The 16,626-nt window shown below is 40.5% G+C and overlaps 1 protein-coding gene across 2 annotated transcripts in view; it reads left to right on the plus strand.

The window, feature by feature from the left end:
* Positions 1 to 4,881: 4,881 nt before the first annotated feature.
* Positions 4,882 to 16,626, plus strand: part of LOC311171578 (charged multivesicular body protein 3) — a 33,724-nt gene continuing 21,979 nt past the window's right edge. For both annotated transcript variants that reach the window (XM_084234545.1, XM_084234546.1), the window contains exons 1-2: positions 4,882 to 4,966; positions 15,509 to 15,569. In XM_084234545.1, coding sequence (XP_084090671.1) covers positions 4,922 to 4,966; positions 15,509 to 15,569 — 106 coding nt within the window. In that variant the 5' untranslated portion in view covers positions 4,882 to 4,921. The remainder of the gene's footprint in view (positions 4,967 to 15,508; positions 15,570 to 16,626) is intronic.

The raw sequence follows: 16,626 nt of genomic DNA on the forward strand, positions 1-16,626 counted from the left end.
CCTGCCGCCCGCTGCTCCCCTCAGCAGTGTACTTCGGTCCCTCTGCCTGCTCTGCTCCCCGCTCTGGCTCTGGTGAATTCTCTCACCCTCCCGCACTTCTGACTGTACCCAGTGCTTGTATAAATAAATAAGTAAATCTTAAAAAAAAAAAAAAACTTCTTTAAAAAAAAATAAAATTAATTAAAAAAATGGGCTTGGTCTTTGTTATTAGTTTTAAGAATCCTTTTTATATCCTGGATGTGTTTTTAGTTTGGAAATATGAGTCAGTTTCTGGCTTCCCCTTTACCTTCTTAGTGATACCTTTTGATGAATAGAAATTCTTAACATTAAAGAAATCCAATTTAACAATTTTTATAGCTGTTTAAAATTTGTGTCCTGTTTAACTCATCTTAGTCATCTTTACCTGCTCCACAAGCATGAAGATGTTTTCCTATTTTTTGTTTTCTACAAGCTTTAATTATTTTGCCTATCATATTCCAATCTGCCATTCACCTCAAATAAATTTCTGTATGTGATGGCAGAGATCAAAGTTCTTCCTCCCCCACCTTATGGATATCTAAATTGGTCTGTGATTTCCCTCACTGAATTATGGAGGTATTTGTTGTAAATCAATTATAAAGAGTGTTAATATATGGTTTTGCTACTATAATCTTTGTTCCTTAGTCTCTATAATAATTTTGCACCAATATCACATTATTTTAATTATTAGAATCTTGTGTTATTGATACAGTAGTGTTAATCCTCCAACTTCAGTATTTTGCATTTCCACATGAAGTTTGAAAATTAGCTCATCAAAATCTACTATAAAAGCCCTCTGGGATTTTAATAGGAATTGCATTAAATCTACAGGACACTTTTGGAGAACTATATTTACAATATTGAATTCCATTGAATATGATATACCTATCCATTTATTTAGGTGAGGTCATGTAGGTAGAGACCTCATGATAGCATTAGTGCCCTTGTAGGAAGAGATGACAGAGCTCTCTTTCCACCATGTGAGAATACAGTGAGGCCAGTCAGGAAAAACATTCTCACCAGAATCTGACCATGTCAAGCACTCTGTTCTCAGACTTCCCACCTTCAGAACTATAAGAAAACAAACTTCTGTTGTTTAAGCCACCCAGTCTATGGTATTTTACAATGCAGTTCAAGACTGACACAAACGTGACATAATGACAGAAGCAGAGATTGGAGTAATACAAGCCAAGGAAGACCAATGATGATGGTCATCACCAGAACCTAGGAAAAAAGTAAAAAGAGTTCTACCTAGAGTCTCAGAAGGAACATGGTCTGCTGACACCTTGATTTTGAATTTCTAGCCTCCTGAACTAAGAGAAGAAATCTGTGTTGTTTTAAGCCACTTACTTTGTTGTTCTTTGGTACAGAAGTTCTAGGAAACTAAGGATCATTGTGATGATGGTGGAAGAAGATTTGAAATGAGCAGATGACATGATTTTCCTTTGCCATATCTCAAGTCATAAATTATGGTTAGGAGTGCTTCAAACTTGAATTTTGGTCAGAAATTAACATAAATCTACTCTTATACAAGGCATGGGAGAGAATTCATTTTTCCAAAGGTCAGCTTATAGCTAACATTTTTGGAGTCCATCTGTTGTATAAAAGAAGGTGTATCTTAAATTTATTAGGCAAAAATTCCTGCCAGAAATTGAGTTGTGATTTTTCTCAGCACGTCATTTAATGATCTACCTGGTGAATGGGGAACAGTTTTGAGCCAGGAAGCTTTGTAAAATTGGAAATTTTACTGAAATGAGCAAGGATAAAATAGGGAGTGAAGGAAAAACAGTTCCATTTTTCATTTAAAATTCAAGGAAAGACTTACAGCATTTGGCTAACTACAGTACCTCTCAAGAAAAAAATATGTATCTATATTTTTCAGGGATCAGGGAAGAATGCACATAAAGACTTTGAAAATGTGTGTGAATAAATGTCTATATGAACATATGGCAGGGGAGTGTGATCCTGTTAAATACGTGCTGTGTTTGGCAGGAACAAAGAGCTAGAATGTCTGCTCATTTAGTTCTTCCCACCCTCTGAGACTCCAGCATTAGCAGGTGGGAGAATCTGGTACATGCTCCCTGAAGTCTATTAGGAAGGACAAACTATAGTCACAGTGGCATCTTTGTCCAATGCCAAGGTAATATTGACAGAGAATATATGTGGCTCTGGGGGCCTGTGTGGAAGATACATAGTGCCCTTCCAGTCACTGAGGAGCATGGATGTCTTCATAGGGTTCTGTCAGGAGCTATACACTGTATTTCAGTGAGATACCACATGCCAAATCAAACCTTCCTCCACACTGGCTTCTCTGCCCTTGATATCCAACTTTAGAATAAGTGCTGTGTTAGAAACTGCAATGTCTGTGGCCCAGAACTCCCACTCAGAAACTGGGAAAGCTCTTTGACACATACTGTTTCTTTTGCTCAGAATACTCTTCATTTCTCTGCTGCTTTATCCTTCAGGTCTCAGTTATCACCTGCTCAGGGAAAATTCACTGATCACCATGTTCTTCTTATAGTTAGAATTTTGAATATTTGTAATAATTCACTTTTATTTATCATTTAATACCTGTCTTTTTCATCAGCTTGTATAAGGTCCTTTTCTTTGTTCAGTGTAGTTTCCCCAAAAGCTTATAGAATGCCTGACATACAATAGACATCTGATAAATATTATTGACTGACTGGGAGTCCAGTATTTGCCCACCTGAAAAACTGCTGCCTTATAATTCATTATTTAAAAAAAAAATGAAGAGGGATATGGTAAAGGAAATTTTAAAAAATTTCCCATAGATCTCACTCATTTACAAAGACTACTTCACATCAATAAAAAGGAGACAATTCAATGGAAAACTTCCAGAAGAAATGCAAATAGCTAAAAAATATACAAAAAAGTGTTCACCCAGATTAATCATGGAAATGAAAATAAAAAACAATAGTTTATGCCCTCAGGTTGGCAAAAATGTAAGATTGATATTATTATTAGTAAGGATTTAGGAAATATGGAGCTCTCATTCACTACTGTAGTTCAAAATAGTACAACTTATATACATTTAAATCTTTTAACTGTCTATATTTGAAGCATTATTTAGTAGGGGAAAAATCAGAAACTACCTAATACCATACAATAGGGAAATGGTGAAATGAATTTTAGTAGATTCCTGTCATGGAATCCCTAGCTCTAGAGGTGGACATCGATGAAGTCTATACAAACTTTTAAAAACTGCAGAAAAAAAAATAGGAGACTTCAGAAAAGTATGACTAAAACAATCCCAAGTAAGCAATATATATATATTAAATATATTATATATATTATATATATAAAGAATATTCTCCAAAGGAAAAGGTATCAAAAGAATTCACACCAATTACCCCTTGAGGATGTGAGAATGGTTTTACTTTTTACAATGAATATGTGTTACTATTTTTACAAAGGGGAAAAGACATCATTGACGTATAATTAACATAAAATAAACTGCACATATATTATCTGTTCCGTTGATGTTTTGACACTATTACTCTGTGAAACCATCACAAAGTCATACCCATTACTCCAAAAAGCTTCTTTTTAATCCCACATTCTTGCCTCTTTCTGACCCCATCCCTGTCACCTAGCAACCACTGATGCATGAAGGTAGATTACTTTGCATTTTTAGAATGCTATACAAATGGAATCGTAAAGTATGTATTCTGTTTTTTTCCAGGCTTCCACTCAGCATAATTGGTCTGAGACTCATTCATGTTGTTGCATGTATCAATAGTTCTCTTTTATTGCTAAGTAACATTCCATTGTGGGGATCTATCACAATGGGTATATCCATTCGTATTTCTCTCTCCCTTTCTCCCTCTCTCTCTGGGACTCATCTCTATCAAAAGTAGTAATGGCCTTTAATAAAAAGCTATGATACTTGGGATGAAAAGGAGAGCTGGAGTTCAAACATACTGAAAAGTTACAATTACTGGGATTTGGCATGACATGCCCTTGACCACGGTGATAACAAGAGGGGAGGAATAGGTCTAGAGGAAGGGGTTACTCTCCCATATGAGGCGCTCACATATCACAGAGTGAAATAGTTGGGAAAGTGGTGGATAGTCTACCTTTGGTGGAAATGTTAGGGGGAAAGGATGTCCTGAGCTAATCCCATGCAGGCTTTGTGGACTCCACCCCCACTCCAGACCAAAGCCATCAAGACATTGGGAAAGACAAATCCCGTCACCACCAAAGGGAAGGTGGCTGGGACCTGAGGGTGGAGTTAAGCAGCCAGGTTGGGTATAAAAACCAAACACGTGGGCCCTAGAGGGGCTGGCCTCCAGCTCTCAGTGCCATTTGGGATTCCAGATCAGCGGATCGGGTAGGACGCATTTAACACTTGGTCTCCCACTTTCCTCCCTGAGTTGTACATTTCCTCATTTCCCCTTCCCTTGTAAATAAACCTTTTATTAACCTTTCGTGTGTGCCTGCAGTGGAGCATTGATAAGTCCTTTTGAGCGCGCGGGTGAGGCCCCACAGTCAGGCACCCCGTTTTGTATCGGGGCTGCCCTATAACAGAAACACACACTTCCCAGTCAACAACGTTTAGGTGAAGTATCAGAAGCAGCTGTAAAATCACCAAGCAAAAATCTTCCACAGGAATCACTTCTACAACGAAAAGACAGACCTCACTTAAAGCCCAGGTCCGCAAACCGACACCCACAACGTGCGCGCGGCGTCAAAGCAGAGCAGAAGCCCGCCCGACGCCCTTCTGCGCACGCACTCCGCGCATGCGCAACACAGTCGCCGCGGCCGCTCCCTTCTCCGGGCGCCTGGCCTTGTTCTCTCGTCGGCCCCGCCCAGGCGGCTGCCCGTGACCTGCCTAGGCGCAGGGAACGGAAAGCCGGAAGGGGCAAGACGAGTTCAGTTCGCCATGGGGCTGTTTGGGAAAACCCAGGAGAAGCCGCCCAAAGAGATGGTAAGCGCTGCGGCGGCGATACAGGAGCGGCTGGGTCTGCGTGGGCCGGAGCGGCGCTGGCAAGCCGCCGGACACTTCCCCCCGCGGCCCCCATTTCCGGTGCCTCCCACTCGGCCGAGGGGCCGCAGGGAGAGCCTTTCCTGACGGGGCTGCGGGGAGAGAGCTCCCTGGGGCCTCGGCGCCCCACGGGAAAGCTGGGGTTTGGGTTAAGAGCTCCTCACCCTCGCCACTGGCGCGGAGGCAGCCTCTCGGCCCTCGGCCCCGGCACCCCTCGGCTCACGCGCGTTGGTACGTCCCGCCCGGAACCTTTCCCCGGCGCAGGCCCCGCCCCCACGGCCGGCGACCGACCCCCGCCGCGGCCCGGCGCTGGGTGGGGAGGGTCGCGCCAGGCCCCGCCGCCCCGCCCCGCCCCTCCGTGTGGAGAGGGAGGCGCCGCTTGCTCTGCTTTGCCGTGCGGCGCCGTGATGTCCCCAGATACACTGATTAGAGCGGGGCCTCGGCTCGGAAGCACGCTGTGACGGCCGCCCTGGACCGGGCTCGGCGTTCCAGAGCTGTCTGTTAACCGACACCACCGGGAGCGCGGGTCGCGGTTAAGCGAGCCCTGCCAGAGTCAGCCAGCTTGAGTCGGAGCCCTGTCCCCCTGTATCTCTCTGCTCTGTAAACTAGGGAAAGTTGCTTTCTCCGTGCTTTAGTCTTTCCTGTCAGGTAGGAATGACAGTGGTATCACTTCGGAGTCATTGACGAGGACATTAATGGATGTCAGGCTGTAGCTGGTCATGTCGGTTAAGGCTGTTTTTTATGTGCCCCGCAGCCTTGCCACCCAAGTGCAAACCAACTGCATCAGCTACGCCTGGGAGCTTGTTAGAACTGTTGGCCACCCCAGGATCTGTTGAGGCAGAATTTGAATTCTCACACGATCCCCAGTGATTAGTATGCACAGTAAAGTTTGAGAAGCATTGCTCTACAAAACCCAGTACAGACATCTATAATGGGGAAGAAAATCTAAAATCGTTTATTAAGTGGTTTTTTGGTGTTTCGCTCCAGTAAGCATAGTTTAAAACCAATCGCATGCATTAATGCAGTTCCTGACACATCATATGTAGTGTTAAATAATTTTTTTTTTATTGTTAAGCCATAGGTTCTAGAAGAGTAGCTACTTAACTCAGGCAATTTACTTGACTTTACTCCCTGGTAAATTTAAAATTGTGGAACTTAAATGAGGTTAAATTTGTGACATTACTTTGCAAATTCTAGAGCATTATGTAAATACACATTTTGTGATGTGTGTGTAGTCTAAGAGGCTTCTTACTAAAGAAGGGTATTTTTGATGTTAGGAGAGATGATTAACCTTCAGTGTTTGACCTTACCCTGCCATTCATAAAATGAGATAAGATTCAGAGAAAACTTGTTTAAACTGATCTCCAGTATATATGTATCATTCTGCTCAACTACTCCATGCTACCCTTTCAGTTCCGATTATATCTTGTTCTAGTTTGTCAGAAAAGTGTTTGCTCTAGATTCAGCTTCTTCCAAGACTCCACCTTGTGATTTACAACTAAGGAAAGTGTTTTGTCACTTATAGCAAGTAGCATTGAATTTTAATTCCAGAGAGTGCCAATAAAGCAGAGATGGGAAATTTATTTATTTATTTATTTTAGAGCTGCTGACACACAGATAATGTATTGGGTGCCATATATGACTAGAAAAACAAGTACAGTTAGTTTTGACATTTATTTAGGAAGAAGAGAGAAATTAAATATTTAACTTCATAAAAGCAGATTAGTAAAGGAAATTGAAAAACAAATTAGATATTGTTGACACAGAGAAGAGTTAGAAAAAGAAGGAGGGAATTGACTAAATGCTGCATTCTCAGTTGTGTGGTACATTTTCTGTTGGGGGCTGGAAGATGAGGGCATGTGGCACAGGGTAAACAGGGAGCAAGGGTCACCCTTGTTGTCATGTAGGCCAAGGTAACAGACCATTAAGCTCCATTATGTTGGTCCCAGAGCTCCAGTATAGTACGTAGTATGGAGTAGGTGCGATAAAAATGTTGAGTAATGAACAACTATTAGAAAAAGAACAAGGCTTGGGCCTCCCCGGTGGCGCAGCAGTTGACCGCTGGGTTGCGAAGCTGCCCACGGCCTCTGCGGTGCCGGTTTGATCCCCAGCTGCTCCCTGGCCACCGGAGTAGGGTCCCATATGGCGCAGACCTCTCCTGCCGCCCGCTGCTCCCCTCAGCAGTGTACTTCGGTCCTTCTGCCTGCTCTGCTCCCCGCTCTGGCTCTGGTGAATTCTCTCACCCTCCCGCGCTTCTGACTGTGCCCAGTGCATGTATAAAAACAAAACAAACAAAACAAATAAATAAATAAATAAAACATGCCTCTATTAAAAAAAAAAAAAAGAAAAAAGAACAAGGCTTAAAATCCAGTAATCCTAAAATGATTAATGTTTCAAGGTATGTTCCAGGGAAACTTTAGCTATATAAGGAGTCTTACAGCATAAAGTCTCATCCCAGGCATCACAGACACTAATCTGATTGGGGCTGTTGAGGATGAGAGGAGCCCTGTAATTCATTTAGAAACTTGTATCTTGGAGTGGTACTCAAGAAGATGTGAGATTCTTCTGGAAAAATTCTCTTGGACTTGAGGTTCTACTGGAAAATTGAGCTGTCCTTATGTGGGGACTTTAGCCTTTGGCTAGTCAGCTTCAGTGGAATCAGTATTCTTAAATTACATAACCTAGATCCTTAGACTGAGTCATGACTCTTGCCTGTGAGGTGCTATCAGAAAAGAGAAGAAAATGATAAGGGGAGATGCAGACAAAGAGAAAGCTTTATAATTATTTTTATTTTTTATTTTTTAAATAGAGGCATGCTTTATTTATTTAGTTTGTTTGTTTGTTTATACATGCACTGGGTACAGTCAGAAGCGCTGGAGGGTGAGAGAATTCACCAGAGCCAGAGCAGGGAGCAGAACAGGCAGAAGGACCGAAGTACACTGCTGAGGGGAGCAGCGGGCGGCAGGAGAGGTCTGCGCACCATGTGGGACCCTCCTCTGGTGGCCAGGGAGCAGCCGGGGATCGAACTGGCGCGCAGAGGCTGCGGGCAGCTTCGCAACCCAGCGCTCAACCACTGCGCCACCGGGGAGGCCCCAAAGAGAAAGCTTTATTCACATAGTTTATATAGCTAACATTTATTTTAGTGTGCATTAGGTTGGACATTGGGTTTACAGAAAAATAAGGCATTGGATCAGAATTTCAAAGGATACAAAGTTTACTGAGAAACTGGCTTATTTATAAATAAATACTTACTGTGGGTAAATTAGAGAAATAACCTGTGTACAAGATCAGTGATGCCACAGTGGTGGGAAAGATGACCTGACAGGGAGGTGTCTTTGTTTTATCACAAAAGGCATTAGCTATGTTGATGCATTAATATAGGATTAGAAAGAAGAGCCATTCCAAGCAAAGTAAGTGCATGTGGGAGGTGTGCAAGTCTGGACTATAGGTTGGAGGAACTAGAAAAAAGTTCAGAGTGGTTGAAAAAGGAAACACTGTTATATCTGAGTGGAATGAAGAGGAGTGCTGACAGTGGAGATCCAACATTGGAGAGGAAGGACATCTTAGTGAAGGCTTGTGTGTCGTGCCTTTTAAACCTGGAGAGATTTCAGAATACTTGGGGGAGTAAGAATTGGAGGGAACAGAGTTAGGTATGAGGCCAGTTAAAGCCCAGATGAGAGATGATGTAGGTCTTAACTAAGACTGGAAATGGGTCTAGAGAAGATATGATGAGCTTTAGAAATATTTAGGATATCTAGTCAGAATTTGCTGACCTATTGGATGTGGGATGGGCGTGCAAAGATGATTCTTTTACCTTCACCCGTAATCTAACCTATCATCCTCCTAAGTGGTGATATCATGAACTGAAATTGAGGGAATTTAGGAAAATAACAGTTTTGAAAGCCTGGTGATATTGGAGGGAAAGGATTCAGGAGATCAGGAAAGGCCTTAAGGGGTTATCCTGGAAGAATATTTTTATTTTTTATTTTGTCTCCTCCACACAATTGTAAACTTCCTTTTTTTAAAAAAAAAAAATTATTTATGCATATAAGAATTAGGGTATAGGCCAGAGGTGCGAGGTATGAGAGGATTCACCAGAGACAGAGTGGGGAACAGAACAGGCAGATGGACTGAAATACACTGTTGAGGGGAGCAGTGGGCGAGACAGGAGACGTCTGCTGTGCCAACAGTTGTAAACTTATTGATATCAAGGATCATGTGTTTCATTGTCACCCACCGGGCATGTTGTCTTGAACTCCCTTATTAAGCATAAGTCACCTGTCTGGTATTTGGTTGATGAGTAAAGATGGGGTGAGAAAAATGCTCACACATTTGAAATATAGCATGATTAACCATTTTTTACCTTTCCATCCAATAGTGACCAGAATAGGTAAATTTTTGTTAATTTGGCTAATTTCCAGTTTGTTTTAACTTCTGAAGGATAGACAAAATCCTAGGTTATAAGGATTGCCTTGAGGGAGAGGAGAGCTGAGAATCAGAAATGGGAGGGGAAGTTACTTTTCACATATACCTTAGTCTGTTTGGGCTGCTATAACAAAATGCCATGGGCTGGGTAGAATACATACAACAAATTCATTTCTCATGGTTCTGGAGTCTGGGAAGTTCAAAATCAAGGTACCCACAGATCCAGGGTCTGATGAGGAGCCAATTTCTAGTTTATGGACAGCCATCTTTTTGCTGTGTCCTCCCATGGTGGAAAGGGGGAATCAAACTCTAGGGTCTTATTTTTCAGTAAGGGCTCTCTCGCTATTCATGAGGATTCTGCCTCATGACCTAATCATTCCCCCAAATAGCATCACACTGGGGAGTAGGTTTCAACATGGGAATTTGGTGGGGGGATGAAAACATTCTGTCTGTAGCTTATATATCTCAGCCTGAGACCTGGAAATGAAACAGGACAAACCCAGGGGATCTGTGGTGACCCAGTTGGTGGCTCCTCACCTGTGCACTTACGAGTGTAGAACATGACTCAAAATGCAGACATATGGGGACAATAACAGTAACAGGATTTTTTTAGGTAGGGAATGTGTAAGAGAGAGAAAAATAATTGTTTGGCATGTGGCCAGATGCCTTCTGTCCTACCCCAGACTGGGTTCAAACTGAAGCTGCATGTCACAGCTGCGTGGTGCTTCTCCACAGACACAACTCCTCACCACTGGTTTAACTGCCTCGGTGCCAGTAGTTTAACTGCCAAAGCCAGTATTCTGTCGAAGGCCCCCCGTGTTTTTTAACTGCCAAAAGTCCCAACTCTGTCCATTTCCCACTATTCCTCCCCTCAGGACATCTGGAAAACTCCACCTGTCATTGAGTTGCCTGTGAGCGCCACCCACTGGCTCAGAGGTTACTCCGCACTGTTCCTCTTCCAGAATTAGCCATTTCTTTTAGTGGGAATTGTATTTAGAAATCAAAATTTAGTTGCTTATGGTGCTATGATAGTATTCTTGTATCTATGCCTTTTAAGTGGACAGAACTAAGAACCAGCCCTCCTATTGAAAGTAATTAGAAGAGTTAGACCAAAAGTTAACTAATTGAAAGCCCTGAAAGCTACCAAGGCAGTAAAGAATTGCAAAATCAAGATCTCACAGAAGAGGAAGATCAGTTAAACAAGCACAATCATTTGGGATAATTTCCCCCCTTCAGGGATCCTCTAATTTATAATGCAGATAGAAACTGAGAATTTCAGTAAAGCTTTTAATAGAGCCTATGATAAAAGGTTGAGAGAGCACACCAAAGATAAGGACTCAGGTAAATTCCCTGGACTTTTGGTTGGGGATTCTGAAAAGATAGACCTTTTATCAGTAACAGTGACCTGGAAATAAACCACCCTCCACAAAGACTGAAGTCCATTTTCAAATAATCTCTCCCCCAGTTTGATTCATTAATCTTCATTAAGTAGTTGCCATTGCTGTTGCTAGATGTTTGCAAAATAAATGTAAGTCTCTGGAAGAAGATAATGTTGTCCAGAGGCTTAAATTACCCTGTGTATTTTCATACACAGTGGTCAGAATTCAGTAAAAGAAAAAAAAAAAAGGCATTGACTCATAGAAAATCTTTATAATACATTTGTTCTGGATACCAAGTCTTTATAAGTGCTTTTACATATTATCATTTATGTGGTTACAAATGTCTTTCCCAAGTTTGTGACTTTTTTCTTTTAAATGGTATTTTTATATTGAATACTGTAGGGTAAGGTAAAAAGTATCAGGCTTTTCTGCCCTCCTGCCATTAGGATAGAGGACAGAACCCTGTGGTCCTGAATGCATGCCTGATGGTGGGCACATGGAATAGGGTCTGGGCATATGTAGATGGGATTCACCTGGGCCTAAGACTGGACTTTTAAGGGCAGCGTCATGGGGACACCAGCAGAAGCAGAGCAGAAGCAGAGAAGCAGAAGCCCAGAGAAGCAGAAAGAATAGTAGAGCAGAGAGAACACGAGAAAACGCCAGAGAGCCCAGATAGAGTGAAGACTTGCTGGGGGCTGGGAGGCCTGCCAGCCTCCCTGCCCCCAACACCCCTGCCTGCTGTGTACCCAGTAAAATCCCAATAAAAGCCTGCAAAAGCCACCGAGGGCTCTAGGACTTCTCCAGTCTGCTCGGGTCATAGAGATCCTGCCCTGTGGCCATTCCTGCCCTTACAAATACAAATTCTTAACTTCAGTATAAATTAAAATACCAGTCTTTTCCTTTATGGTTATTGATTTTTGTCTCTTGTTTAAGAAATCCTTTGCTAATATGAAATCGTAAAGATATTCTCCTATACTCTATTTATTATAGTACCACTGTTTTTGCATTTTGTAATTAAATCTTCAGCCTACCCAGAATTAATTTTAGGGAAGTACGGGAATAGTCATTTTGTTTGCCATTTGGCTTACTATTTCTCTCTAGTTTCCTCTCCCTAATTTGCTTGCTCTGCAGTAGACTTTCTATGAAAGAATTTGAATAGAGAATATATTTTAGGGGCGAAACTAAATTCCTCATTGTTTTCACAACATGTCTACAAATTTTTCTTTATACTGTGCTATTTGTTAACATTTAGTTTCTCATTTATAAATGCTTCTCATTCAATAGGGGAAGGACAGTTTCTTTGAAGAATTATTCTGCACAAATCCATATGAAAAATAGCAAAGTCCAACCTCACGCGTATGCAAAATTTAATTCAAAGTGGATCAAAGACCTGAATGAAGGTCTTTGACCTAAACCCATAAAGCTCTTAAGAAAAAAAGGGGTAAATTTTCATGACTCCCTATCTGATAATCTGAGCTTTGACACCGATAGTATAAACAACAAAAGAAAAAAAATAGGTAAATTGTGTTTCATCAGCGTTAAAAGCTTTAGTGCATCAAGGAATGTTCCCAAGAAAGTGAAAAGATAGCCTACAGAATAAGAAAATGTTTGTAAATCATGTATCTGATAAGAGTCTGGCAGAATATATAAAGAACTTATATAATGCAACAAAAAATGAATTTAAAAATGAGTAGAATATATGAATATACATTTCTCCAAAGGAGATATGCAAACGGCCAGCAAACACATGAAAAGATATTCAATTTAATTGGTCATTAAGGAAATGTAAGTCGAAACTGCAGATTGGCTGTGGTTAAAAAAAAAGGTAGAAGATAAGTTTGGGAAAGAATGTGGAGATGTATGAACCCTTGTTCACTGCTACTGGGAATGTCAAATGATGAAACTCTTTTGAAAAGACAAATATACAATTACCATATGACCCAGAGCAGGGTAAGTAAAGTATTAGGCTTTTCTGCCCTACCATCATTAGGAATGATGATGGAACCCTGTGGTCCTGAATGCATGACTAATGGCGGGCACCTGGAGTAGGGTGTCAGCATATGTAAAGGGGATTCACCTGGGCTAAAACTGGGCTTACAAGGGCAGCGGGGATGCCGGAAGACCAGAACCAGAATAAGAAGAGAGAGAGTGGAACAGCAGAACAAGAGAGCAAAAGAGAACTACCAGAAGAGAGCAGAGAAGCAGAGGCCACGAGAGAACGCCGGAGAGCCCAGAGAGAATGCCCCTGCCTGCCGTGTACCTGGTAAAATCCCAATAAAACCCTGCAAAAGCCACCGCCGATGGCTCCAGGACTCCTTTCCTTACCCCATCTGCTTGAATCGTAGAGCTCCTGCTCTGGCCCTTCCTGCCACTACACCCAGCAATTCCACCCATAAGTATATACCCCCAAAATTTGAAAAATAGATTTGCAAACAAATACTTGTACACGCATGTTCATAGCAGCACTATTGACAGTAATCAAAAGATGGAAAATATCTATGTCCTTCAGTGGGTGAATGGATGAACAAATAGTGGTACATAAATGCACAGATCTGCCATAAAAAGGACTGAAGTACTGATACATGTTATTATAACCTGGAACTCAAAACATTATGCTAAATGAAAGAAGCCAAACACAAAAGGCCACATAATGTATCAATCATTTTATATGAAATATCCAAAATAAGCAGATTTCCCCAGGGAACAGGTGAAAAGAGGGTAATAGGGCGAGATTATTTAAAGTGTATGTAATGTGTTCTGACATGTTGAAAACTTTTGAAACTAGAGATAGTGATTGCATAACACTGTGAAGGCACTAAATGCCACTGAATGTATACTTTAAAATGGTTGATAGTATGAATTTCTCTGTTAAAAATTCACTAACATTAAAATTTTGTCTAGTATAATCGTGCAGCTTTAAGTGCTTGGGTATTTCTTCTGGGTGGAGTTAAATTACAATTGTATAGTAAATGTTTTACAGATTTTATTAAATAATGCTTTTGGGGGCCTCCCCTGGTGGTGCAGCAGTTGAGCACTGGGCTGCGAAGCTGCCCGCAGCCTCTGCAGTGCTGGTTCGATCCCTGGCCACTGGTGAGGGTCCCACATAGTGCAACAGACCTCTCCTCCCGCGCCTGCTGCTCCCCTCAGCAGTGTATTTCATCACTCTGCCTGTTCTGTTCCCCTCTCTGGCTCTGGTGAATTCTCTCACCCTCCCGCCCTTCTGACTGTACCCAGTGCTTGTATAAATAAATAAATCTTTAAAAAATAAAATAATGCTTTTTGTTAATTTTGTAAAAGTGAAATTTATTGGAAATACATCTTGTCAGTATGGATTTTTTTTTATGCCATTCAGTTCATCTGTCCATGGGTGAATACTAAAGGGTTCACCATCAGTTCTATTCCCATCTTATTTTTTTTAACCTTCAATCCCACAACCATTTTTTATTATAGAGATGAATCCTGATCCTTATGATGGTCTTTAGGTAGGATTGGTGGTATCAAGTGCAGGCACCAAGATCTCCAAACTTAACAGATTTGCAAAAGCTGGCAACAGCTATCAGGTTTAGCACATACCGAGGATGTCTTTGAGCAGTCCTTGGAAGCTTGATCCACATATTTCTGCTAATGGGCCGCCAATACTTTAAAAGGACAGCAGATTATGTAAGTGTGGAACTCTTGAACACCACCCTTCACATGGACATGGAGTTCCATGCTAGCCAATTGCTCTGTGCCCAGAAGCAGGACAGATTCCAATAGTTTCTGTTGTAATCTGCGTAGCTGGATCATCTCCAGGAATTGCTTGTTCACATGAGGTTATCACCCCTTGTATCTGAGCCAAGGTTGTGGCCATCTTCTTGCATCCAGAGACTTGCACTGACTGCAAAGGGCCCTTGGACATCACTGTGTGTGTAGACAACAGTTCCTCACCATGAGGTGCCACAATCAGGGAAAAAAACCCTATTTTATGTTTTATTAGACTCAAGTGTTAAACATTTTTAATGTAAACGAAGTTTTTTTTTATGTCAATGTTGCTCTGTTCTCTGACCTTCTGTAGCGTATGCCAAAAAGCACATAGTGATTTAATTTAGTTTTAACAATTTATCAGCTGATAACTCAGATTACCTTTCAGTTTTTATGATACTAAGGCATTGGAAGATGATTGCATAAGAATTTGATAGAGATCACTTAATACCTATAGCAGTATGTCCAGTTAGCTCTGTTTAGTGCTTCACAGATTTTTGGCTCTCATGGTAAAGAGGAGTGTTTTTCTTTTGAAAAATGAGAAAGCATTATTGTTGAAAAGGACAAGGAAATGGCAAATTTTTATGAGACAGGCAGAACTGTTTTTGAATAATGATGTGTGAAAGTTAAAAATCTGATGTTCTTAAAAGCTTTGCCCATGTAACCTCTTGGAAAATCTTTGTGTATCTGCAGGATTATTGAACTCTCTCTGAGGTCTTGTATAAAGTGTTTTTTAGTATCACTTCAGATAACAATCTTTGAATAGTTTGGACCTATATGTAATGTGAATAAAAAGATGAACAATAAAAATAGCTTTTTTCTTTGAAAGTGGCCTAATTGTGTGTTTGAATTGGATGGATTAAATGTAGAATTAACATAAAATTCTGTAATACAGAAGTGTTAGCTTCTCTTCTAATTCCTTTTCTAAATTTTTCCCCAGGTCAATGAATGGTCATTGAAGATAAGAAAGGAAATGAGAGTTGTCGACAAGCAAATAAGAGGTAAATTATCACTTTACATCTTCTGTCCCTCACCCTCTAGCTGCATTTGGTATTCATAAAAATAAACAACTACATATTGTAAGACATATTTTATTATAAAATTATCATTGCTTTAATTATTTTGCCACCTAATCACTATAAAGAAAAACAAGACACAATGAACTCATTTTATAAGTGCTAAAGAGAGTATTTTAGGGAATTCAAATTAAATTGTGTAAGAAATGCAATTAGATTTTAACTTACTCTAGTTGTTTATCTTAGCATGGCTGTAAATTGAGGAAAATATATTTCTAAGTAAAGTTGATTGTTGAATACCACTTAAAATTCAGGTGTCTTGCAGAGATGGTAACCTTAAAAAGCTTATGATTTTTAACACTTTTATGACTGGAGAAAAATTAACATTATAAAGATATCCAAATATTACTCCCTTTAAAAAAGGAATTAGAGGGGAAATTCCATACCCAACCATGGTAGAGTATTTATTAGACTCAAGTGTTAAGAAACATTTTTAATGTAAACGAAGTTTTTTTCTGTCAGTGTTGCTCTGTTCTCTGACCTTCTGTAGCATATGCTAAAAGCACATAGTGATTTAATGTAAAATTTAGTTTTAATAATTTATTTAGTTTTAATTAAAAGCACAGACTTGCACTTGTGCTTTTATCTCAAAATAAATAAACACTGGAGAAAATTTATGAAACATCTGTTTTCAAACATTGGACAATAGGCAGTGTAGGACATTTATCACTGAGATAAGGTGGAAAAAGGGAGAGCACCTTAGTATGGCCCTGATTTTTTTCCTAGAGATACTTTGTGGATCATAGTACATAGAAGGGGATTCCAAGCAGAGCCTGCTGGTCTCATTGAGTTGAAGAGATAGATCAGGGTTCAGGTATGCTAGTGATTGGAATAAGATATATAAAGGAAAACATGAACATAATGAAAGAAATAGAAGGTTTAGAAAAGAACAAAATGGATGTCCTGGAGATGAAAGATCTGAAATAAAATGAAAAGTTCACTTAATAAACTTAAGTGAAGCCCAGATTAGGCATTATAGAAA

The sequence above is a fragment of the Talpa europaea genome (genome assembly GCF_964194135.1).
Source record: "Talpa europaea genome assembly, chromosome: 6".
Lineage (NCBI taxonomy): Eukaryota > Metazoa > Chordata > Mammalia > Eulipotyphla > Talpidae > Talpa > Talpa europaea.